The sequence below is a fragment of the Stenella coeruleoalba genome (assembly GCF_951394435.1).
Source record: "Stenella coeruleoalba genome assembly, chromosome: 1".
Classification (NCBI taxonomy): Eukaryota; Metazoa; Chordata; class Mammalia; order Artiodactyla; family Delphinidae; genus Stenella; species Stenella coeruleoalba.
Window position 1 is genome coordinate 95,497,511 of NC_137169.1, and position 24,427 is coordinate 95,521,937.

Consider the following 24,427-nt stretch of genomic DNA (forward strand, 5'->3'; position numbering starts at 1 on the left):
CTACAGTTCCATGGAAGCCGCGAGAAGCCAAGCTAGCACAGGAGAAACAGAACTGTTTTTTATGTACCAAGAAGAAAGGAAAAACTCCATCAGTTAAAACATGACACGATGCTTCCTTAATTGTGTCAGTTATAAGCCACAACTTGATTTCACAGATGTTAAAATGTGAAAGAAATACGCATCTTAGAAGAGATGAAAGGCAGTCTATTTAACCCCTCGGAAAAGTAAAGATTTCTTTTTTTGGTTCTGATACATTCTTAGGTTAGCCAACTTCAAACTGTCTCAGTTTTAGCCCCAGCTACTTGCATTTATATATTATGCAATCATCCTTTCATATGGGTAGAAGGGGGACATTAATTCTATTTTTCTTATGGATACAGTAATACAAAGTACTTTAGGGCTTGAATATAGTTTTTGGTAAGTAAGGATTGTAAAATGCTTATCAGAACCAAATTCACATTAATTCTTACAGTTTTTTGGGTTTTTTTTTTTGCGGTATGTGGGCCTCTCACTGCTGTGGCCTCTCCCGTTGCGGAGCACAGACTCCGGACGTGCAGGCTCAGCGGCCATGGCTCACGGGCCCAGCCGCTCCGCGGCACATGGGATCTTCCCGGACCGGGACATGAACCCACGTCCCCTGCATCGGCAGGCGGACTCTCAACCACTGCGCCATCAGGGAAGCCCAAATTCACATTAATTCTATGGACTGTTGTTTATTATGAGATTTAAAAGAGGAAGAAATGTTGAAGAGTATTTGGCTCGTTTATTGTGCTTTCTTTTTCCCAAGTAGTGCTTTCTGTGATTTTTGTTGTGGCTCTTGCTGTTTTATTTAATGCTTGATTTGGCAGTTTTGTTGTTGTTATTCAGTTTATTCTTAGTTCAGGTAAAGCAACTGAGCTGTGAGTTTCCATTGCACAGAGAAATTAGGCATGAATAGGCTCATGTGATGAGACCCCATCACCTGCCTGGGCTAAATGTGACATTTTCATAAAATTCGAGGTGGGAATTCATAGTTTTTCTGGAGAAAAGGAGAGAGCATGAAGAATGCAAGGAAATCAGGGAAACAGAAATACAGCTTTTGTCACAATCCTTTGTAAATTTTTCATGGACCTGTCCCTGCTCATAAATTCTGCAGTTTGGGACAAGAAAAATTCCACCTGTTTGTAGCCTGTTCTTTGGTTACCTTCTCACATTCCTCTGGCCTATCAGGACATTTATACACAACCGCAAAGAGAGTCATTAAAAAAAAAAAGGGGGGGGGGTTTCTAGGGACTAGACCATGGCCGGTGGAGAGGAATGATCCAATAACCGTAGTTCCTGTACGTGTTTGATAACAATCATTTGGTTCCATGATGCCTTGTTTCCTGCCGGGGTCCCAGGGCTCGTTACTGTGACGATGAGTGTCAGTAGCCATCGTGCTGGACAGGAAGTGGGTAGGAAGCTGTTAATGTTTGACCGCTACTAATGCACATTTTGCCCACTCTTCTCTCATCTGCAGTCTGAGTACCACTACGAGTACACTGCGTGTGACAGCTTGGGTTCCAGGTGGAGGGTCGCCGTGCCGCATACCCCGGGCCTGTGCACCAGCCTCCCTGACCCCGTCAAGGGCACCGAGTGCTGTAAGCAGCCCTGCCTCTCAGCTTTGGCCTCTGCCCCAAGCCTCCTGCCATCCAAGTTAGGCACTTCCTGACAGTGTGGCTGCCTTAAGGAATCAGATCTCGCCCCGCCCCCCTCCCACCCGGTCAGTCCTCATCCCCAAACCTCTCGAGATTTGGTGCAGAAGTGTTATTTCGTGGATGCAAACTGGGTGTTTCAATTTACTTTTGTTTTATTTTCAGATTTAAATCCCATGAGGGTATAAAGTAAAAATAATTCCGGCTGTGTGCCACTTAGATATTTTCTCTGTTTGCATACATTTTCTTTTTTTGGCTGTGCATTTCTCTCCAACCTACACTCACTAGCCACAGTCACTCATTTAGGAAAGATTGTGATTTGCAGTCATTCTTGAAAAAGAAGCCAGAGAAGATGACTTTCTGCAGAGACAGACCTTTAAAATGCACTGGGCATTACTTCAGGGAACAAGAATCTTCCCTGACTGTGGAGCTGACCGTGCAGCCGGAAAGGCAGTGACTTCCCTGCAGCTCCCACCCCACCTCTGGGACTCTGCAGCTACAACTTTGCTACCACTGGCAGCTATTCCCCTTGAGCTGTTCTTTTTAGAAATGCAAAGGGGGGCAGTGGATAGCAATAAAAATCAGGAACTAGAATCAAGGAATACTTGAAAATTTGGAAAGGAGGTTGAGGGCATTTAAAATCTAAAACAAGCTTAGCCTAGTGCCTGGTTCACTAGGTGAGCAAATAAGTACTTGTTAAATCCGTGAATGGATATTGCTAAGATCTGAGTAGAACTGAGGTGTGACTAATGGAAACAAATGAGCCATCTTTGGTAAACTTGGCCAGCGTTCTTGAGCACTACGTGCACCTGCTATGTGAACCACAAAGCTAAATAAGGCACAGTCTCCGCCTTCAGAAGCGTACAGTCTGGTGGAAGGAGCAGACACCCGTTCATCCATTCATTTTTTTCAGCAAACCTTTATGTAGCCCCTGCTATGTCTGTGCCAGTCGCTGAGCCACCATCCCTAGAGGAGCTCAGAGCCTAGTGGGAGGCACACATCAATATGATGTGTTGTATGAGGTGAAGAGAATGGGAGTTATGGATACTTAGGGATCAGGAACCGCTGGGAGAACCACTCGAGCAAAAGCTTGGAGGGGGGAGAACATCAGACACATTCAGAGAAGAGCTGGGCTGGGGTGGAGGCAACACAGGGAGGGGATGGATGGGAGTAGGGTGGAGAAAGGTCTGTAGTGGGAGATCTAGCCAGAAAGTTAGGTTGGGGGAAAATTGGGGAAGAATTTGAATGCCAGGCTGAGAGCTTAATTCTATAACCCAAAGTGGGAATGGTGCCTGATTATTTTTTAAATAACAGAAATAATAGTACATATGAGTGTTTTAGAAAGATACTGCTGACCACCGAATGAGCAAAGACAAGAAACAGGGAACTAGTTAGGAGGACATTGCAATGGTTGAACTAACAGGTCACAAGAATCCCAACTAGTACAGTGGCAGTGGGACCAGAAAGGAGAAGACAGAGGCCAGAAACTCAAGGGGGAAGTTCAAGGCTGAAGGGCTAGGTGCCATTCAGAGGGGTCAGCACGAGAGACCATGCTCTTCACTGGAGAGCTCTCAGAATGGCTGAGGCTACCCCTTAGACCCCTTAGGAAACGAGACTGACAGGGACAAACCCAAAGTCCTGCAACAAGGCCCTAAATCTTTTTTTTTTTTAATTTTAAGCTTTGGGAATTCCCTGACAGTCCAGTGGTTAGGACTCGGCATTTTCACCGCCGTGGCCCAGGTTCAATCCCCCGTCAGGGAATTAAGATCCTTTAAGCCGTGTGGTGTGGCCAATAAATAAATAAATAAACAGATAGACAGCATAAATAGAATAAAATAACAGCTTTATTGAGATATAATTGACATCAGAAGATTCACCCCTGTAAGTTATAAAGCTCAGTGGCTTTAAAATATTCACACAGTTGCATAACTATCACCACTATCTAACTGCAGAACATCTGCATCACCCCAAAACGAAACATATCCATTAGCAATCTCTCCCCATGCCCCCTCCCCCCAAGTCCCTGGTGCCACAAATCTTCGTTCTGTCTCTATGGCTTTGCCTATTCTGGACAGTCCACGGAAGTGGAATCACACAAGATGCGCCATGGCTCCACATCCTAGTGGGGGAAGCTCCCAGGTCTCCATCCTCTGCCCCTCCCCCTAGGATGCACACAACCCACCCACTTCTCCTGCGTGGCGGCAGCCTCACCACCCACCCTTGTCCCCGCTCTGTGTTCCAGCCTTCTCTTGCAAAGCCGGGGAGTTTCTGGACATGAAGGACCAGTCGTGTAAGCCGTGTGCTGAGGGCCGCTACTCCCTTGGCACAGGCATCCGTTTTGACGAGTGGGACGGGCTGCCCCATGGCTTTGCCAGCCTCTCAACCAACATGGAGATCGAGGACAGCACCACAGATTCCACTGAGAACTGCACTTCGTGAGTCGCCCCTCTCCCCACACTCCACGCCCACCCCCATAGCCCCACGCCCCCCTTACCTCCCTGCTCCCCATATTGGGGAAGGGGCTGCAGGGAGCACTTCACAGCCTCCTCTCCTGCTCCTCGGAGTGAGGGCTAGAGCAGGTCCCCACTGGACCGCTGGACATGACATCCACATCAGCCCAGCCTTACTGACCTAAGCTTACCGGCGACTGACAGGTATTTGTGACAGGTGAAAAACACGGTGAAATAGAGACAGGTGGATAAGATCAACAAGGGTTAAATGGCCCAGTCCCTTTAAAACAAAATCCAACTGGATTCCACTGTGGAATTTTGGATCAGCCACTAAACTTCCTCAACTTGATTGCAACACCATGTGCAAAGCCTTGGGTATCTTCCTGGCTTTGGTGCTAGCTTCTAAAACTGGTCTGAGTTTATGGGTTTGGGAGGATAAAGTGGGATCAGAGCTTTGGTCAGTGACGGCTGAGATCTTCCAAACCCTTTGAGATCCTGATGACCAGAGAATTCTCCAGCTCAGAAGGAAATCTTTTCAGTAATTGAAAGGCTCAGCCCAGGGTGCTTACAGAACGGGTGAGCGATCCTTATCAAATCTCTGCATATTTAATTCCCGGGATGGGAGTATCCTATCCCTGGAAATAAATGATGTGCCTTCTATAGTTCAGGCACTATTCTGGATGCTTTACGTATATTATTTTCTCTAATCCTCACAAGAACCCTTGTGACAGTGAAATAGGTATTATTGTTCCCATTTCACAGATGAGGAACTGGAGGCTCAGTGAGGTTCAGTGAATTGTCCTTCATTACCTAGCTTACAACTGGGGAGACTGGAATTCACACCTGGTCCAAGCTTTCCACTGCCCCATGCTGCCACCTTCAAATAACATTTAGTGCACGCAAGGCAATATCCAGTCCTAGAGAGGAAAAGTTGGGGGATGCATAGATGTAAAAGACAATTGTCCACTGCTCTCTGTTAAATATTGACAAAGAATACAGGAGAAAAGTACATGAAAGTTTCTCTTATACCCAAGCAATCAAAATGATAAAAAAGGATTAATTGTATTACACCTGGATTTCTAAAGTTGGGAACAATGTCTCCCATTCCTATACTTAAATCTCCTAGAAGCACCATTGTGTGAGCCAGGCAGGCGGCCTCTAACAGTCCAATTTTAATGTTGTTTCAGAGTTCAATATTGTGAGTCAAAATCATTAGCATGACAATGTTGGCAGCAGAGATAAAGCTGGAGAGGATTCAAGCTGGAAGGAGAGGGCATGTGTGGGTTAAAGACAATCAACCCCCATTTTAGTCCTAACAGAGAACGTGACTGACCCTGGACAAGGCGCAGGCCTGGCTCAGTCGGTCAGTCGCCACGCGTGTGCAAGCAGGGTTTTCTCCCTGTCTGGGGAAGCAGTGAAAGTCCAGAAATCATTCTCTCTCAGCGAGGCCGGATGTGGGTCTGTTCAAAACGACTTGTGTTTCCACAGCACAGACTGCTTCAGGGTCTGGATCTTAAGGCATCCCACGACATTCCCGGGAGGGGAAAAAGGAGAAATGGAGAGGAAATGGCCACCTAGAGAGGGTTTGTGATTTCCCCACCGTGCCCCAGAAAGGCAATAACAGCTGCTCTCACGTCACCAAGTGTCTGGCTTTCCTGCTCGACTGTGTATTTACCTGAATCCAAACTAACCCCCGCCAGTGGCGCCTCCCACCTGCTCTGCCTCTAGCGCCTCCCAGCTGGTCTCCGCTTCCACCCCCAGCTTCCTGCAGGCCACCGTCCCCTCAGCAGCCAGACTGATCTTCTTAAACACAAGCCCAATCACAGTACGTTGCTGCTCAAAACTCTGGATTCTGTGGATTCCCACTGGAATAAAATCCAATACGTTGTCACAGCCTGCAGGGCCTCTGCCCCCTGCCCCTTCTTCCAGCCTCTCTCCAGTGCCTCTCCTCCTGCTTATAGAGCTCCAGCCAGCTGGCCACCATGCTCCCGCCCTCCTGGCGCCTTTAACACACTCTTCTCCAACTCTTCCCCCAGCTGACTCCTGCTTCACCCTTGGGTCTCTGCCTAAAAGTGACTGCCTCAAAGAAGCCATCCCTGACCCCACAGGCCCCTGTTACACACACATACATCATCTTGTATTTCTCCTTATGGCACTTACCATAGTTATTACTATGTTATTAACTGCGTGATAAGTTTCTGTCTCCTCCACTAGAAATAGAATGCAAGCTCCAAGAGGGAGGGGGTCAGGGCTGTCTTGTGCTTTGCTGTGTCTCCAGTATCTAACACCTGGCACAAAGCAGACACAAAATAAATAATTGAAAACACAACAGGCCAACAGAATGGAGTTTCCATGGCAGGTTCCTGAGCCTTCAGGGGGTCATCCTTGGTTCCTGGGTAAATGTCTCAGGACTAAGGTGATGGAAACAGTCCTCAGATCCAAAACTGGGATAAGCAAAAGGGAATAAGAGTGAAAAGGGAGTCGTGGAAAGGATGCTGTACATTCACGGAGAAGAACAGAACACCAAATACTGTGAAGGTGAAACAAGAATGAGAGAAAGCATTAAAAAGGGTCTCAAACTTTGGAAGCCTCTAAGTTTTCCTGTACAGTTTCTTCTTTCTAACCTGAATTTATAAACAGTGCTACCCAGTGTGAGCTCGGCAGTGTGTCTGGGTGGCCACCAAGTGAGAATTCCTCTTTGAAAACTTGCCTCCCTTTTCCCCAGGGCCACGGCAAAACAAAGCAGGTATAAGCAGATCACAGCTAAATGACCGGGGGCAGGTTCCTAATCTCTTCCATGCCTTGGTGTCCTCATTCTAAGAACCAGTGATAAAAATAGTACTCTTCTTAGAGGCCGTGGTAAGGATGAAACGAAATGATACTTGTAAAGATTCGGAGCGATGCCTGGCATTAGAAATCAATCAAGACATGTTATCATTGAACGTGAAACGATCTTCACCAGGGACAGCTCTGACAAAAGTCAGAATTGTGACGCATTTTGCAAATGAAATCCACTTATGGCATCCTTTGAATTATTCATCCACCTTCAGGAGTTATTTATAGCTGATGCTGTGGAGCACATCAGCTTTAAGTGCTGTCTCTTTTAACAAGGAGAAATCAGTACCGTTAGGTTAGCTGGGTATCTTGGATGAGCTCAGCTTAGGTATTTTGGATATGCTTCCATTTGAGAATAACACTAACTGTTGAAGAGCTGGAAGTACCATGTTATTCTGACAAACACAGGGGGAAAACAGTGGACTAATCTGAGGTCCCCTGAACTGACCATTATTAATCACTGGAGACCTGGGCTGGTCTCAGGCACAGCAGTGAAATAGTGGGATTGTCTTTGATCACCCATTTCCCACATTCAGCTGTTTAATGCCCTGAGTCCCTCTTATGTGCCAGGTCCAGGGCTTAGCGCTAGGGACACAGAAGTGAGCAAGTTAAGTTTGGTCTCTGCCCTCACAGCATCGATGAGCCAGGCAGGAAGACAAGCAATTCAAGAAGAATTCAAGTATGACCCGAAGAGGAAGCCAAACTGCAAATAAACTAAGAAAAGATGCTCAACCTCACTTATAGTTAAGGAACTAAGATTTAAAGCCCACTGAGACACTCTGTCCTACCGTATCATATTGGCAACAATTTTAACGTCTGACCGTTCCAGATGTGGGAGGGGGGGCGGGTTGTGGAGCCAGAACAGCTGTCTTTCGCTGCGGGTGGGTGTAGCTGACGGCAGCCACTCTGGAGCACAACGTGGCCATAGCTGGTAAAGTTGGAGGTTCACATACCCTGTGACCCAGCAGTTCTACCCCCAGACTTTCCACTCAAATATGCGTAGAAGGAGACGTGCGAGAATGTTCCTAACAAGAGTGCGCACAATAGCAAAAAACTGGAAACAATCTAGATGTCCGTCAACAAGTAATGCATGAATAAATATGGGCGAACCATAGAAAGCAATCTTATATACTGGTAAAAGTGAAAGAAGAGCTGTTATTCACGTGTGACTATAGAAATGGAGGAATCCCACAATCATTATACGTGTTGAGGGAAAAAAAGTAAGTTTCAGAATCCGTGAGCACGTAAGATATAAAAACGTGCAAAATGCTGTCATACAGTATATTGTTTAGAAATACATACATAATTAGTGAAGGGCAGAGAACCACATGGGGACGTCAAGCACCAAATTCAGGAAAGTGATTACTTGACAGTGGGGAAAGGTGTGTGTGATGCGGAGGGGGTTGAGATTAGCCAGGGGTACACCAACACTTCTGCTGTGTTGCATTTCATAAGCAGCGTGGCAGGTCTTAAATATTTCATAACATGTTTTAAATGAAATACAGGAGGACTGTGATTATGAGAAAGGGAACAGTGAGAGCTGAGGGCACACGTAGCAGAGGCAGGTAAAGGAGTCAAGGAGGACTTCTCAGATTAGGTGACGTTTGCTCTAAGACACGAGTAGGAATTAAATAGATAGAGGGAGGAAGAAGTTTGTTCCAGGAAGAGAGAACAGTGTGTGGGAAGACCCAGAGGTGAGAGAAAGTTTGGCAGAAGAATTGAAAGAAAAGCTGTAGGGCTGGAGCATAGAGAGTGGGTGAGGAGTTCGTACCCCATCCTAAGGGCAACAGGGAGTCAGAGTTTCAAGCAGGGAAGTGACAGGGTCAGATTTTTCTTCTGGAGTCTCTCTCCAGCCACACTGTGGAGAAGGGATTGGAGGAAGCAGGACTGGATGCAGGGAGGCGAGTTGGGGCTGATTCAGAGCTGAGGGACATGCGGGGAGGAGAAGGAAGAGCCCTTGGGTAGAGTAGACACAGTAGAGGTATTTGGAAAACAAAATCAACATGCCTTCTCCCTTCCCCCTTCCCATAAAAACCAGTTCCTAGTAGCATCTAAAAGTGGACATTTCAAAACAAAAACCAAAACCAAAAAAATGGGTGGATTAGATTGGATGGACTTCTGAGTTCTGAAGAATAGCTTTATCTACTAACTTTCTTTGAGAGCTTTGAGTTTGGCAAACCTGGGTTTGAATCTCAGCCCTGTCACTTGCTGGCTGTGTTATACTGGGCAAGGCACTCAAAAAGCCTCCATTGTGTCATCCCTTAAATGGGGACAAAATTGCATTTCCTCTTACTGATAGAAAGGAATCATGAATGTAGCATATGTAGTTCATCATCTGGGAGCTAGTAAGCAACCAATAAATATTATCTACCTCCCCCTATCCACAACCTTACCTGCCGTCTATCTTCTGGATAGCTCTGCATAATGTGGAGGTACACCTACCTGTCCTCCTCTTGGCTGTACCGCCAGGCTCCTTGACTTGGAGGTCATTCTTCCCTGAGCATTTTCAGGTGTAAGCTTCCACTTGTGAATCACAAGTCTGGAATTCTGCAGAGACCTAGCAGGACATGAGACCTGCATATCGCACAAGCTCTGGTGGGCTGGGCTCCTGACTGTGAACTTGGCTCCTGTTCCCTCACAGGTCCAAGTGGGTTCCTCTGGGTGACTATATCTCCTCCAACACGGATGAGTGCATGGCCACGCTGATGTACGCCGTGAACCTGAAGCAGTCTGGCACTGTTAACTTTGAATACTACTACCCAGACTCCAGCATCATCTTCGAGTTTTTTGTAAGCCCCTGGCTGAGGGGGAAGGTGGGAGGTAAAGGCCCTCCGAGGCTCACATTCATTTACAGGAATCACATGCATAGTCCTGCTCGGGAAGTTTTCACTGTTGTCTTCCCTCTGGAGAGAACTGTGGTCAAAGTGAGCTGAGGCTTCAAAAGGCAAAGAGAAAGGCAGAAGTCAAAGGACCCTGGGGGGAAGAGTAGATAGAGTCTGGGAGATTCGTAGGTGTTCTGCCCTGTTCAGACATGAAAACAGCACGTAACAGCTCTGAGTTAACGCATAATTTCTTTAGTGTCCACGTACTGACATCTTGTGTGTGTAACTAGCTCCTGCCATACTTCAAATCTCATGACTTCTGAACTCAGTCTTTCTCCCATAAGAAGGGCCCTCTGAAGGGCTGGGGCATCATGGGGTAAGCAATTCGTTTCCTTAGAAAGCTGAGAGACCCTGATCTCAAATTCCTGCTGCCTCAGGTTCAGAATGACCAGTGCCAGCCCAATGCAGATGACTCGAGGTGGATGAAAACCACAGAGAAAGGATGGGAATTGCACAGTGTGAGTATCAGAACAGCCTTCTCCCTGGAGATTCCAGAAAAGGGACCAAGGGCCTTTCCTCCAAAGAGTGCTTCCTCCCCATCTGGGCCTCCACTCTTCTCTCCCTAGAGGGCAGTTGTCTGACAACATGAGGATGCTATAGTTTCTCCCCTCTTGAGTTGACATAATGTGGATGTGAACTGACTTGCTCCTCTGGCTTGACCCCAAGGACCAGCAGCTTTCCGGCTTTAAAGGCCCAGTCTTCTGGGGCTGGGGCATGGATAAATACAACCAGAGAAGAATGAGGGAGTTTCAGCCACCCTGTTGTCAGTACCCTCAGGTCCCTTCATTGGTCTCAACATAGAAATGCTCATGGTATATGTGACTGAAGGAGAAGTGGGAGAGGGCATGAGAGGGTTGTAAGAGGAGCCTTAGAAGGAGAGAGGAGGGCTCCCCTGGTGGCGCAGTGGTTAAGAATCCACCTGCCAATGCAGGGCACCAGGTTCAATCCCTGGTCCGGGAAGATCCCACATGCCATGGAGCAACTGAGCTCGTGCGCCGCAACTACTGAGCCTGCGCTCTAGAGCCCGTGAGCCACAGCTACTTAAGCCCGCGCGCCTACAGTCCGTGCTGTGCAACAAGAGAAGCCACCGCAATGAGAAGCCTGCGCACCACAACGAAGAGTAGCCCCTGCTCACCGCAACTAGAGAAAGCCCGTACACAGCAACGAAGACCCGATGCAGCCAAAAATAAATAATAAATTTATAAAAAGAAAATAAGAAGGAGAGAGGAGCTGGGAGGAAGGGCAACACTGAGGAAGTTGAGGGAGAGGAGCAGAATAGGCACTGCCATGCAGACTGCAAGAGGGGGGATCCCAACAGGAGGCTAATGCAATGGATTAGCAATACCTGTCTCTGTGGCTGAACTAACTCCTGTTTGTGGTTTTTAGGTCGAACTAAATCGAGGCAATAACGTCCTCTACTGGAGAACCACAGCTTTCTCAGTGTGGTCCAAAGTTTCTAAGCCTGTGCTGGTGAGAAACATCGCCATAACAGGTACAGAGAACAGAGAATGGGGTTGGGTCTGGGGTCTGATGCTGACTTCAGCAGGGAGGGTGTGGGTTAGTCCTCAGGGCGTTCAGTCTCTAGGCTCAATTCTTGCTTTCCTATGTTGTTCGTCCTCCCTAGGAGTGGCCTACACTTCAGAATGCTTCCCCTGTAAACCAGGCACATACGCAGACCAGAAGGGTTCCTCCTGCTGCAAACTTTGCCCAGCTAACTCTTATTCCAATAAGGGAGAGACTTCTTGCCACCAGTGTGACCCTGACAAATATTCAGGTGATGTTTCTGAGGGCGGGAAGAGTTTGGTGGGGGGGGTACCAACATATACACAGGGACAGACAGGAAGTGGAACCATCCTTTTGGCCAAGCTGAAGACAATTCTTCTTAAGCACTTGCTTTCTGGGCCCTGGAAGAGCCCACCTAATCCGCCAATCACTCTTGAAATGAAATCATTCAGTAAGTATTTATCAGGCCTCTACTATCTGCCAGGCCTTTACTCTAGGTGTTTGGAATACTTCAGTGAAAAAAATAGACAAGGGTCCCTGTCTTCATGGAATTTACATTCTAGAATGTAAATGGCATACATAATAACTATAATAACTAAATAATAAATATATAGTAAATTATATAGTGTATTAGATAGCAAAAAGTGCAGGGCACCACGGCAAAAAGCAAAAGCAGCTCAGAATTAGAGGAATTAGGAAAGCTATGGAAAGGGGTTGCAATCGTTTTTTAATGAAACCTTAATTAAGATTGGAATTATAAATAATATATACAGTAGATAAAAGAGGCATAAATTTATACATTTTAATTTATAACAATTATTATCAAAGTTAATTTAGAAGAGCCATGAAGTCATATTGTTTTTTTTTTTAATTTTATTTATTTATTTATTTTATTTTTGGCTGTATTGGGTCTTCGTTTCTGTGTGAGGGCTTTCTCTAGTTGCGGCGAGCGGGGGCCACTCTTCATCGCGGTGCGCGGGCCTCTCACTATCGTGGCCTCTCTTGTTGCAGAGCACAAGCTCCAGATGCGCAGGCTCAGTAGTTGTGGCTCACGGGCCTAGTTGCTCCGCGGCATGTGGGACCTTCCCAGACCAGGGCTCGAACCCGTGTCCCCTGCATCATTGGCAGGCAGAGTCTCAACCACTGTGCCACCAGGGAAGCCCCATGAGGTCGTATTGTTACTCAAAACATTTTGATAGCAAGAAGCTATAATCTTTCATCCACTGAATTCGAAGCATCCATTGAATTCAAAGCAGGCCTTGTCAGGAAATCCAGGGATCCTTGGAACACAGTTGGAAAACCACTGCTCTAAGGGAAAATAAGAGGACAGTGGGAAGCAGCCTATTTCTGCAGTCCCTGGATAATTTCCTAAAACAGCCCAACTTTGAGAACGGGACCTGGTTATTTGAGAGGATCTCGACAGCACCAGGGCTCTGATATAAGATGGGTAGTGTCCCCAGAGGGCCCTGTGCTTAGACAGTGCAATGATTGGCACAGCAACCAATCTCCAAGACAGGTTCTGAAACAAACAGGTAGGGAGAGAGAAAGAGTCCCCTCCCTTCCCCTGCAAATGCCCATAACTATTCCATTTTTCCTTTTTTACACAGAACTATATACAAACCCGGCTCAAGGCCCTCTCTTAATCAGACACGCCCATCCCTACACAGACACACCCACCCTTCACACAGGCATCACAGTACGTGTTTGCTCAGCCAAGACCTGCCACTGACCTTGTGAGCTGCTTATTTCTACACCATTCCTAACATAGAAGTTCTACTTATCTACACAGATCTTGCCAAATGAGTGTAGCTTTCAGCAAGAACATAGATTTTTAGATCTTGGGGGAAGTTTTTACCTATAAGTCTAAATTCCCGTTTTTCGACTTGAATTTCGTATTCCTCTTCCCTGCTCTATCAATAGCGGCCTTTGTTAGTCTTTTTCTCCAGCTCCCTTTCCAGCCCCGCTGTGGTACAGGGTTTAAATGGCAAGGTGGTTCTAGAAGAACTGCCTACAGAGTGTTTTGATCAATGCTATGTAAATTGATTTCTATCCAGAGAGCGGTTAGGAAGGTATTAGTTTGGGAGTCTGAATTCTTGGAGTCTATTCTCCTTTTGCCACTGATTTCTCCATCCACCTCTTTAAATGGAAAGTGAGATTTTACTATGAAGAATATGTTCAGCTTGGGATACAAAGAGTATCACGTTTCTTTGGGACTTGATTGTTCCAGAATACAGGGTCAGTGGGAGACTGGGAAAATGCAGAGAGAGTCTGATGAGAGCCTATGATGGAATGTACATAAAGGCAGTGGCAGGAGGCCCTGTAGTCATTCATTTGTAAATATATTCTGAGTGGCCACTGGGTGCCAGGGCTTGGACTTGATGCTAAGGTTACAGCTGGTGCTGCCCTCCAGCTTATGTCAAAAGTGGAAATGTGGTTATAGAAACACCAAGTGTAATAACTCCATGGTACAGGAGGTGCTAGGATAGGAGTACTGAGTGTAGTGTGCGGTGGAAGCAAAAGGGGGAAGTGGTCAGTCCTCTCTGGGGAGGGAGGAAAGGCTGCACTAGCTGTGGTCTTGAAAGATAAGCTATCTTGAAAGATGAGTTGGTGATTTGATGGGGGCAGGATATTCTGGAAGAAGTGTGAGCCAAGGCCAGAAGGCTCAGGGATCCAGGAGTAACTCAGCATTGCTGGAGTTTACTTAGAATTAGCATCCAAGGCTAAGAGGTGGGCGGGGAACAGATTACTGTTAAACCCTTCTGTGCCATTGCTACAGAATTGGGATTTGATCCTATCAGCGTGTGAAGCCATTAAAGAATGTAAAACTGGGAATGACACAATCTGGCTTGTGCCTTTGAAAGACCATTCTGGTTGCCATTTGGAAAATGGATGAGGAAAGGAAGAGCTGGAGGCAGAAGCTACAGTCAGAAGATTTTGCATCAGGCGCCATTGCCCGTATCCAGGACCTAGACTAACGAGGAGCCGATGCGCATGAGGATGTCAGGGACAAAGGCTTGACTGAAAGCATCTTTCTCATTGAGAGATTAAATTTGATCATTAGGATTAATTCCTTTGTGTTATGTTTAATACTAGGGATTCATTTCCTAATAGAACAGCACAGGGTTTAAGGGCATGGACTCCAGAACAAAATCACTGCGGTTCAAATACTTGCTCCACCACTTCCTAGCTGCGCCACCTTGGGCAAATCACTTGTCTGTGCCTCAGTTTTCTCATCTCTAGAATGGGAATGACAATAATTGTATCTACCACATAGCATCATTGTGTGAGCGGATTAAAACAGGTAAAGATTTAGAGCAGTGTCTGGCATGTAGTAAGCACTGATTTTATTTTTTCATTTACATTAAGGCCTGTCCCAGCAGTCTTCTTGTGGTGTGAAACCACTCTGGGCATAGGTAACAATAATAAGTCACTTGTACAGTACAGTTTACAAAACATTTTCTCATTACTCGTAGCATAGTGAAGGGGTGATTTCCCCATTTACAAATGAATTAGGAGAAGCTCACAGAGGTTAAGGGATTTGCCCAGAGTCTGTGGTGGTGTCGGAGCTGGGCATTGGGTTCATTCGGTACTGAAATCTTCAGGGGAAATGTTTTCCTTGGATAAAAAGGATCAGAACGAGAAGGTTGTATTTCCGGAGGCAGGGGGAAGATATGGAAAGGAGGAGGAAGGTGCAGAAAGAGCAGGTGGAGCCCCCAAGATAAACTTTATCTACAAACAGTTTTACCCAGGGCCAGTCCTACAGGCATCACTTTTCATTTTCTCAACAAATATCTAGGCCAATCCTTCGAACATGACTAGTCTCCAGTTTCAACACCTTGATGAAACCTGAGCTGGGAAAGTGAGGTCTGGCTCAGCATTTGCGTTAATCATTTATTAAAACCAGTTTAGAAGTTGTCAGTGTGTAAACAGCTGGACCCTTTTTGCTGAAACCCAGAGCTGGGGTGTCAGGTTGAACAAATATTTGACAAGCAGAGAAAGATCCCTGTGTGGAATGCACTTTCTAACACGTAACTTGCAATTTGCTAGATCTAGTATGCAAGGGCCTGGGAACTGGCTTATTTTCAGCATCTCCCCCCAAATTTCTCCTGGCCAAGTCTGTCAAAACCAGGAGTCCCTGGATCCCTCTATGTTGAAATAGGCCTTTGTTTGTTAACCAAGTAAATGAGCTGAGAAGACCCCAGCTGTTTCTCAGCCAGTAGTTCCCTCTTGCCCAGGCTAATTAAGATGGGGACAGAAGAGGCATGGAAATGTGTGATTGAGGGAACTCCCCAATGCAGGCCAACAAGGCGGTAACTAGGAGATTCTCCGATCTAGCAACTCATTTGGTGCCTTGGGAAGAAGAAGGGACCAGTTGAGAAATAAGCCTTAACTGGAAGAGAAAGGGGACTTCTAATCCTTATTAAAAATCCCATGACAGCTACCAAATAAAAATAATTCCCACAAACCCAGGTGATAATAGTTACCAGCACTTAGCAAATTCTTACTTACAATGTGTCAGGTATGTGCTGGCTCCAGTAAGAAGATGTTATTCTTCCTGCTCTACAGGTGAGAGCACAAAGGCTCAGAGAGGTTAAGTAACTTGCCGAAAGCGATGCAGCTAAATGATTAAGCAGGATCCAAACCCAGATCGGTCTGACTTAAAAATCTCATTCCGTTCTACCAAACTGCCTGTCAGGTAATAGAGAGAAGAGGTCTCACCATGATCACCTGCTTAGCTGCAGGTAACACAGTAGTCACATTAGAAATAGTGGTGACAGTAGTAGTAAGCAGTATTGTACTGGCACTCTGTAAAGCAATGGTTTTTATTCTGGAGAAAGTAGATCTCCTGGAAATTAAAAAAAAATTATTTGCATGGAGTATGTATATTTTTCAGGATACAGGAAACAGGTCTTTTTTTCAAATTCTCAAAAGGGTTTGTAATTCAAAAAAGATGAAATCCATGGCTTTAAAGAGGGATTCATTGAAATAGTTCTTGCTATCCAGGGGTTCATAGGGTTAAAGCAGAACTAACCTAGATATAAGAAGAATATATAGAAGGGCTTGCCTGGTGGTGCAGTGGATAAGACTCCACACTCCCAATGCAGGGGGTCTGGGTTCGATCCCTGGTCGGGGAACTAGAGCCCACATGCATGCCACAACTATGAGTTCTCATGCCGCAACTACGAGTTCTCATGTCGCAACTACGAGTTCTCATGCCACAACTACGAGTTTGCATTCTGCAACTAAGAAGCTCGCATGCTGCAACTAAACATGCCACAACTAAGACCTGGCGCAGCTGAAATAAATAAATACATAAATTTTTTTTTAAAAAAAAAAGAACATACAGAGAGTAAAGTAAATAAAAATGATAATAACATTTTTCATTAAGTTCAGGTCAAAGCTTAGAGAGTGCTGTGAGGCCTGGGGGTGGGGAAAGTGGGAAGAGTTGGATTAAACTGTCACCTTATTTGCGTAGGATCGTTGCATGGAGAAGGGGAAATACAGAGGTGGAAGCCCTTCATTCTAGGCGTATATTAAGAGACAATTCAGAGACAGAATTGGAGTAAGAGGATGAAGCACTGTCCTAGCTTTCCTATGTTCTGCTTCAACCCTTCAGGAGTAGAAAAACCACCTGCACAGTCAGGGTTCTGAGGCACCTGGAAGATGGCGAGTTCCAGGGAATTGGTGGTAAACCTGCAAGATGCTCCTTCTGGCTACCTCCCTCCTTGCTGGTCCTTTGGCCAGTCCACCTCTCCATGCCCTGCTCCACAGGGCAGGCCCAGTGGTTTCTCATCAGCACCGGGGAGAGGCGCAAAGGGTGTATCTGAGCAGGGATTTAGGGACCGAAAATGTTGCTGCTCAGGCAAAGGGAAGGTGGGTGTGCAGGACTGTCTACTTTCTGCAATGTCTGTGTTGTGCCTCATCCCAAGGTCTGGGGCGTTATAACATCGTAAGCAAGTGGTCAAGAGCTCTGCTTTTTTAACTTCAAATATTTGTCCTTGCATCTGCCATTTAGAAAAAGGATCCTCCACCTGCAGAGTGCGGCCAGCCTGCACAGACAAAGATTACTTCTACACTCACACGGCCTGTGATGCCAGTGGAGAGGTGGGTAGCACGGTCATGGGGCCCCTTTGCCTGCTCCTTGGGCTTTGCCAGATCCAGACCTCCAGCGGCCAGTGAAGCTGGCACCCCAGAAAACCCCACAGACCTCTGCAGTGACCCTGGGGCCAGTGGGGAAGTAAAACGAGATGACCTCATTTATTTTCAGGTCAGAAGCTGTTTTTGCCACATTTGTTCTGCTGCTTATTCACATAGGCTCTGTTTCGAAAAACACCTTCGTTTTCTTTTCCTCGGTTTCTTCCATTTGCTTCACCCCCTGGGCAATGGCTGCCTGTCCACGCGTACTTATCTCTTCATGGAACTCATCAGACTTGGCCCCTCGGCGCTGCTCTTGTGGGCTGGCAAAGGGGATGATTCCTACTTCCTGGCTCACTGGAGAATGGCCTGACTTGTTCCGTCTCTGCTGGCTCCCTCGTTGCCCCCAGGCTTTCTGCCTCAGAAAGACTTTCCTTTGTAGTCTGCTCTGCCATTGAGTCAACAGGCATTTTTTGAGCATCAGCTGTTGCGCCTGGCACTGTGCTCCAGCTGGGGAATCAGAGCTGAGCGAGAAGGGCTCCTGCCCTCAGAGGCTCACAGTCCTGTGGGGGAGGGCAGGGACAAGGAAGATGGGCCTTACGGTGTGCAGGGCACTGGGGGAACCCAGAAGAGGAGTGACCAGGATGGGGGGTGGCGAGCAGGGAAGGCGTTTCAGAGGAGGTCATTTGTTCACATGTACAACCAGCCACTGTGCTGGGCGCTAGGTGTGCAGCAGCTCACAAAACCAAGGGAACGTCTACTCTCGTGGAGCTTAATTCCTGTTGGGGAGCAAGTGGAGGGAGAGACAACAGACAGACAACAAATGGGTGTATAGTCATACGTCTGATGGTGGTATGTGGTAGGAAGAAAAACATAAAACAGGATTGGGAGATAAAGAATGACAGAGCTATTTTAGAGAGGGTAAGGATGACCTCTGTGAGGAGGTGACATTTGAGCAGACATCTGAGTGAGGTGAAGGGGAGCTCTCCAGGCAGGGGGCACGCAGCAGGTGTAGAGGGGGCAGGTGTGTGCCGGATGACTTCGAGGAACAACAGTAAATGAGCAGGGAGGGCTCAAGGGCACAAGTGGAGGGATCTGTCTCAGATTAGACATTCTGAATGAACTGCTGCCTATATCCCTAAATCAGAGCCTCTCAGGAAACAGGAGTGGGGAATTCTGCATCATTCAGCGCTAAGCATATGCTTGGCTATTAGGATGTATAAGTGTTTCCTGGCTGGCTGGCTGGCCGAATCCTCTTTTTGCTAATTAAGCATGGGATAAAGTCCAACCCTTTACGGTGATTGTTTCTATAGTCATCTCTTACTGCCCCCGCACTGCCCCACCCCACCCTCATGTTTCGAGCAAAATCCCCTTCCCTAGCAGCCAGGCAAAATGATATATCTTGTCAGTTGCACCTTAGACCCCGTTCTGTAGTGTCTGGTGTTCTGCATGACCTTGTAAAAATTACTGTCATGTCCTTGGCCTCAGTTGACCCACTGATTAAATGAGGACAATCCTGCCCCTCTTCTCCCTCCAGGGCATGACATGTGGCCGATTGTGGCTGTCTTTGCTTCCTTCTGCCCCACTCTTTCCCCTCCCGGTTTAGACCAAGGCATTCTAGATCCGTCGTGTGCTCTGATGCCTGCAAGCCTGGGTGCCTGCCCTCCCCTGATCACCTTGAGGGTCTTTAGATGCTGAGTGGGGCCAGAGCCAGTGCTCGCACCTTGCAGCCCCGCCAAAGCACAGCTCAGGGAGGAGCCCTGGAGTATACACGGTGAGGAGTGCCCAGGGATATGCAGTCACCAGGATTGCTTTACAGAAGCCTCAGCCCTCAGGCCCACACTGGTTCTGCTTGGGATTTTGTTTTCTAATCTGTATTTTAATATCAAGGGACTCCTATTATGGCCTTTGCTGTGCCTCAGTGCTTTCTCAGGGACCAGGATGGCCAATCCACTGGGGCTGCTGAGTGTGCTGCTCCAAGAGATGGTCTAAATCAGTCTACCAGCTCCCCAGACCTTTCTCTCTATGAGACTCAAGGAGACAAGCCAGTTGAGATAAGTTTAGAGCACTAGTCCAGGTCTCTGGTCACTGGCTGCTCTTCACAGGGAGAAAGGCTGAGCTGAGCAGGGAGAAGAGTTGTCTGTCTCAGGGCTCACCTTCAATGCAGGCAGCACGGGACCCTTTTAAGACCCTGTCATTTCTTATCCTTAATAAAATGGACCGATGCTTTATTCACCCACCTTTTCACATGTATGGTATGCTACACAGAGCATTTGCATCATCACCTCAATGCAATCCTTTTGTTTCTGACTTGCCCGAGGGCCACACGGGAAGCTTCACACTGCCCAACCTCACCCCTGATTCACCAAGGCCTCCTGTAATTCATCTCCTCTTCTCTATCCAATTTCTCCATCAAAAGACTAGGGACGACCCTAATAAGTGACAGATACAATGCTTCTCTTGTTCACTGACTTGGTGGCTGGCCGTTCCTCTTGCCTTTTTCCCCTGGTTTTTTTGAGATATAACCGACACATAACATCGTGTAAGTTTAAGGTGTACAATGTATTGATTTTATACACTTACATACTGCAAGATGATGACCACCATAGAGCTAGCTAACAGCTCCATCAGGTCACATAATTACCATTTCTTTTCCGTGGTGAGAATGTTTAATATCTACTCTCTCAGCAGCTCTCAAGTGTATAATACAGTATTATTAACTCTAATCACCTGTACCTTAGATACCCAGAACTTACTGATCTTATAACTGGAAGTTTGTGTTCTTTAACCAACATCGTTCCTCTTGCCTGGATGTCCCAGAGAACGTAGTGTCCATACCCCCATGGGGATTGTTATTATGTGCTTGGTGCTCTTGCTAGACGGTGAGCTCCTTGAGGGCAGGGGCCACGTCCTTCGTCTCTGAGTCACATAGATCTATTAGACTTGCTATAGATGCCTACTGAATAAGTGAAAAAGCAAAGAAAACACTTGGAAGACAAACTGGGGCACCTCAGCCAACCTCTCTTCTCCCCAGGGGTTACATAAGCCACCTCTATTCCATGCCTTTTCGTGTTCTGGGATTTTCACCGGCGGCTTTTCCTGTGACATTGGTAGGAATAAGATTCTACACTGGAATCAGAGCTTTCTCTGGAGGCAACTGGTCCCCCCATTCCATCCGACACACGAGTCCTCATTAGGTCTATCCCTCTTCATTCAGTCAACATTCATTCAGCAGATATTTATTGAGCATGACCATGTACCAGGCACTAGGCGACGGGCCTGGGGTATATCGGTGACCAAAACAAAGTGCCCCACCGTGGTGGAGCTTTCACTGGAGCCCAGAATCCCCCCACTCTCAAGGTAAATTCCTGAAGATAATCCCACGCAGGAAGGCTGAGTCGTGCTTTGTTTCTGCAGACACAGCTCATGTACAAATGGGCCCAGCCGAAAATCTGCAGTGAGGACCTGGAGGGGGCAGTGAAGCTGCCCGCCTCTGGCGTGAAGACCCGCTGCCCACCCTGCAACCCTGGTTTCTTCAAGACCAACAGCAGCACCTGCGAGCCCTGCCCTTATGGCTCTTATTCCAATGGCTCCGGTAACCCCTCCCCCACCCCACTCCCTGCCTTGCGTCCCTTCCCACGCCACCCACATGGGTGGGCCATGTGGGCACTCCCAGTGTCAGCTGAACACGGGCTCTGTCTTTCCAAGGGAGGCAGGAAGGGCCAGGCCACCTCTGAGGTCTATACTCAGGAGAAGAGAGGTCAGGGTGGGCCCTGTGTGTAGGTCTGAGTCATACTTGAGAACTGCCGACCTTCCTCCTCATTCCAACTTTGAATGTGACTCAGGCCTGAAGGGACCCAATCCTCACATCAGAGGCTTCCAGCATGTGGCAGGGACGCTACCTAGAAGGTTTAGGGAGCTGGGATGGCCACATTGACACAATCAGGATTTGTAAGCCACTCTGCAAAAAGGGAGTTGGGGGGATTGGTATACCTATGAATGTGAAGGCATTTGAGGATAACAATGTGACAAACAATATTAACTATATGTACCAGACCAGAGGATATGTTTAAGCTTTCAAATGAATAATTTGATGGGCCAGTAGCCTAATTGGAATATGATAATGAAGGGTCAGTGTTTACACCCTGAGTTTGTTAAATAACATTGTCAGAATGCTTTCAAGTCAGCTTGATGTCACTGTGCAACGGTGCTCAGCACCACCTCTTGTTGGGCTGCCCACCCCTGTTGCCACTTGTCTGTGTGACAGCAGCTCCAGTAAGGGTGGCTGTGGCCTCCCTGCTGAATGCGTGGATCTTACGGCTCCCCCAGATTGTAACCACTGCCCAGCGGGGACCGAACCTGCCGTGGGATTCGAATACAAATGGTGGAACACGCTGCCCACGAACATGGAAACGACCGTCCTCAGTGGGATCAACTTTGAGTACAAGGGCATGACAGGTAACTGCCTCCCTCCTGACTGTGAGCTTTCAGCTCGATGCACTGCCACAGGGGCTCTTCCCACCTCACGTTTCTTCATAATAGGGATGTCTGGAGAAAAATGAGCTAATCGTGCCATGCACTCCCCTGCATGCTCCACTGCCCATGGGCATATAATATATATTCTGCTGAGCCTTTGTTTTAGAGACAGAAACAGAACTAGAAACAATGTGTACACACTCCAAAGGCCGTGCTCTGAGAGTTTCAGAGACTTTGACCAAAGTAGCCAGAGGAGTAACATGGTTTGTTTGGTGGTGATTCTGAACGCCTCAAAGGACGGTGTTATCTCTCTTCCAGAGTGTCATCTGGGTGCACATTTGCCCTGCACCCAAGACCACTGGGCATTAACTCTTCCCTCTCCTTTTCCAGGCTGGGAGGTGGCTGGTGATCACATTTATACAGCTGTTGGAGCCTCAGACAATGACTTCATGATTCTCACTCTGGTTGTGCCAGGATTTAGGTGAGGAGTACAAAGCTAAAGGGAAGCCCCCACCACCCTTGGCCACATCCAGGTCCCACATAGCTAGCAGTGTTGTAGAGGAGAGGGCTTCTGGCTTGTGGAAGTGTCAGTTCAGAACAGAGGAGATCATGGTTATGGTCTGATAAAGTTAACCTGAATGCTAACACTCATTCTTAGTTGCTGCCCATGCTGATTACCTACTGCTCTCTCATCCCGTCTAGCTTCTCCCATCATTTGGCCACATGCTACTTGAATTCCTCCTCCTCACAGCATCAGATAAGATTTTAAAAACCTGTAAAAAATAGGGCCAGGGGTGCCCATAGACAGTTCATCCTTATTTGGGGCAAGAAGCTTGGGAGGGATTGCTCCTATCATATTTATCCCCATATCCCAAGAAGACCTAGGATAATAAGCAGTTTGTTTGCCATTAAAAAAAAATACAGGCAGGGTGGTACGGTGCAAAGAACACGGGACTGGGAGATAGGGCACTTGAGCTTTGCCACTTACTGGCTAGGTGAACTTGGGAAAGCCATTGTGCCCCTATAGGCTTTAAGCTCCTTGTCTGTAAAACAAGAGGGATTGACAGTCTGTGATTTTGGACTAACTCAGATTGAGATGATTCTTCTAGCCCATCGGTTAGCACCACTGTGTAGGGAGGAGCCAGGAACTGGAGGTCCTCAGAATTCAGGCAAATGGCCAAAGCCAAAAGAAAAGCCATAAATGGATTTCCAAAGCCAAAGTGAACTCTTCTGCCTATATGTGCTTTAGAGGTCAGGGGGAACCACTGAATCGGCGTCCCAGTTGCAAATTTGGCTTCTCCATTCCCTCCTTCAAGCTCCCTCCTTTCCATCCCTGGCACAGTGCTCAGCCACAGCGGTTGCTCAAAAGGTTTCCCTTCCCTTAATTTACATTACTCAGAGCTGAACAGCTATATCCCATGTTTATGAGGTAAGCAAACTTTTTAGACTTTTGGGAGGTAACACTCCCCAAAGTACTTTTCAATTTGCAAATATGATTATAGCAGTAAAGCCCTTCCTCACCCCACTTATCCCCCCCGCCATCCCCACCCATCGGGCATGGCTGTCTCTTTCTCCAAAGAAGGACCAGCCTGAGAACCTTGTTAAAGAAACAAGTTGAGGGCTTCCCTGGTGGCGCAGTGGTTGAGAGTCCGCCTGCCGATGCAGGGGACACAGGTTCGTGCCCCGGTCTGGGAATATCCCACATGCCGCAGAGCGGCTGGGCCCGTGAGCCATAGCCGCTGAGCCTGCGCGTCCGGAGCCTGTGCTCCGCAGCGAGAGAGGCCACAACAGTGAGAGGCCCGCGTACGGCAAAAAAAAAAAAGAAACAAGTTGAAGTACCTGCTAATTCGATCCAGGCAAAACCCCACTATCCCTGGGAGAGAGCTGCTGAGCGAATGCAGACAATTGACATCTTATGTTAGTGATGATTCTCAAACTTTAACGTGCATATGAATCACCTGGGAATCATGTTAATTCACAGATTCTGATTCAGTGGGTCTGGAGACCGCACTCTGCTTGTGAGGCTATACAGCATTTTACAAAGCACTTCCACATCTGTTATGCCTTTGGATCTTACCACAATGATGGGAGGTAAATAGAAAGATTATTACCTCCGTTTTACAGATGAGGAAACTATAGTTTGTCTAGGTCAAGTTCACACAGCTAGGGTGGCAGAATTGGACTTAGTCTATGCTCTTTCCAACATACTCAGAACTTAATCCTGTTCCCCAGCAGACCCTTTGCTGCCATCTGGGCTCTTCAATAAGCACTGTCTGCCTCTGGAACCGACTTTTGATTTCTGCCCCACAGACCTCCACAGTCAGTGATGGCAGACACAGAGAATAAAGAGGTGGCCAGGATCACGTTTGTCTTTGAGACCATCTGTTCTGTGAACTGCGAGCTCTACTTCATGGTGGTATGTTTTCTTTGCCTGCTTTGGGGCTTCCAGGGACTATTGGGAGGGTTGGCCCCT

General features: G+C 47.3%; 1 protein-coding gene across 5 annotated transcripts in view; it reads left to right on the top strand.

Moving 5' to 3' along the window:
* The window catches only part of ELAPOR1 (endosome-lysosome associated apoptosis and autophagy regulator 1), a gene marked incomplete at both ends in the record, with an annotated part of 67,976 nt that overhangs the window by 33,047 nt on the left and 10,502 nt on the right, over window positions 1-24,427 (top strand). For 4 of the 5 annotated variants that reach the window (XM_079927827.1, XM_079927825.1, XM_079927826.1 and 1 more), the window contains 11 exons: window positions 1,499-1,619; window positions 3,916-4,108; window positions 9,600-9,747; window positions 10,218-10,298; window positions 11,227-11,332; window positions 11,465-11,614; window positions 17,360-17,448; window positions 20,896-21,073; window positions 21,808-21,936; window positions 22,345-22,435; window positions 24,265-24,370. In XM_079927827.1, coding sequence (XP_079783953.1) covers window positions 1,499-1,619; window positions 3,916-4,108; window positions 9,600-9,747; window positions 10,218-10,298; window positions 11,227-11,332; window positions 11,465-11,614; window positions 17,360-17,448; window positions 20,896-21,073; window positions 21,808-21,936; window positions 22,345-22,435; window positions 24,265-24,370 — 1,392 coding nt within the window. The remainder of the gene's footprint in view (window positions 1-1,498; window positions 1,620-3,915; window positions 4,109-9,599; window positions 9,748-10,217; window positions 10,299-11,226; window positions 11,333-11,464; window positions 11,615-17,359; window positions 17,449-20,895; window positions 21,074-21,807; window positions 21,937-22,344; window positions 22,436-24,264; window positions 24,371-24,427) is intronic. The other variant, XM_079927829.1, reaches the window with a different exon arrangement.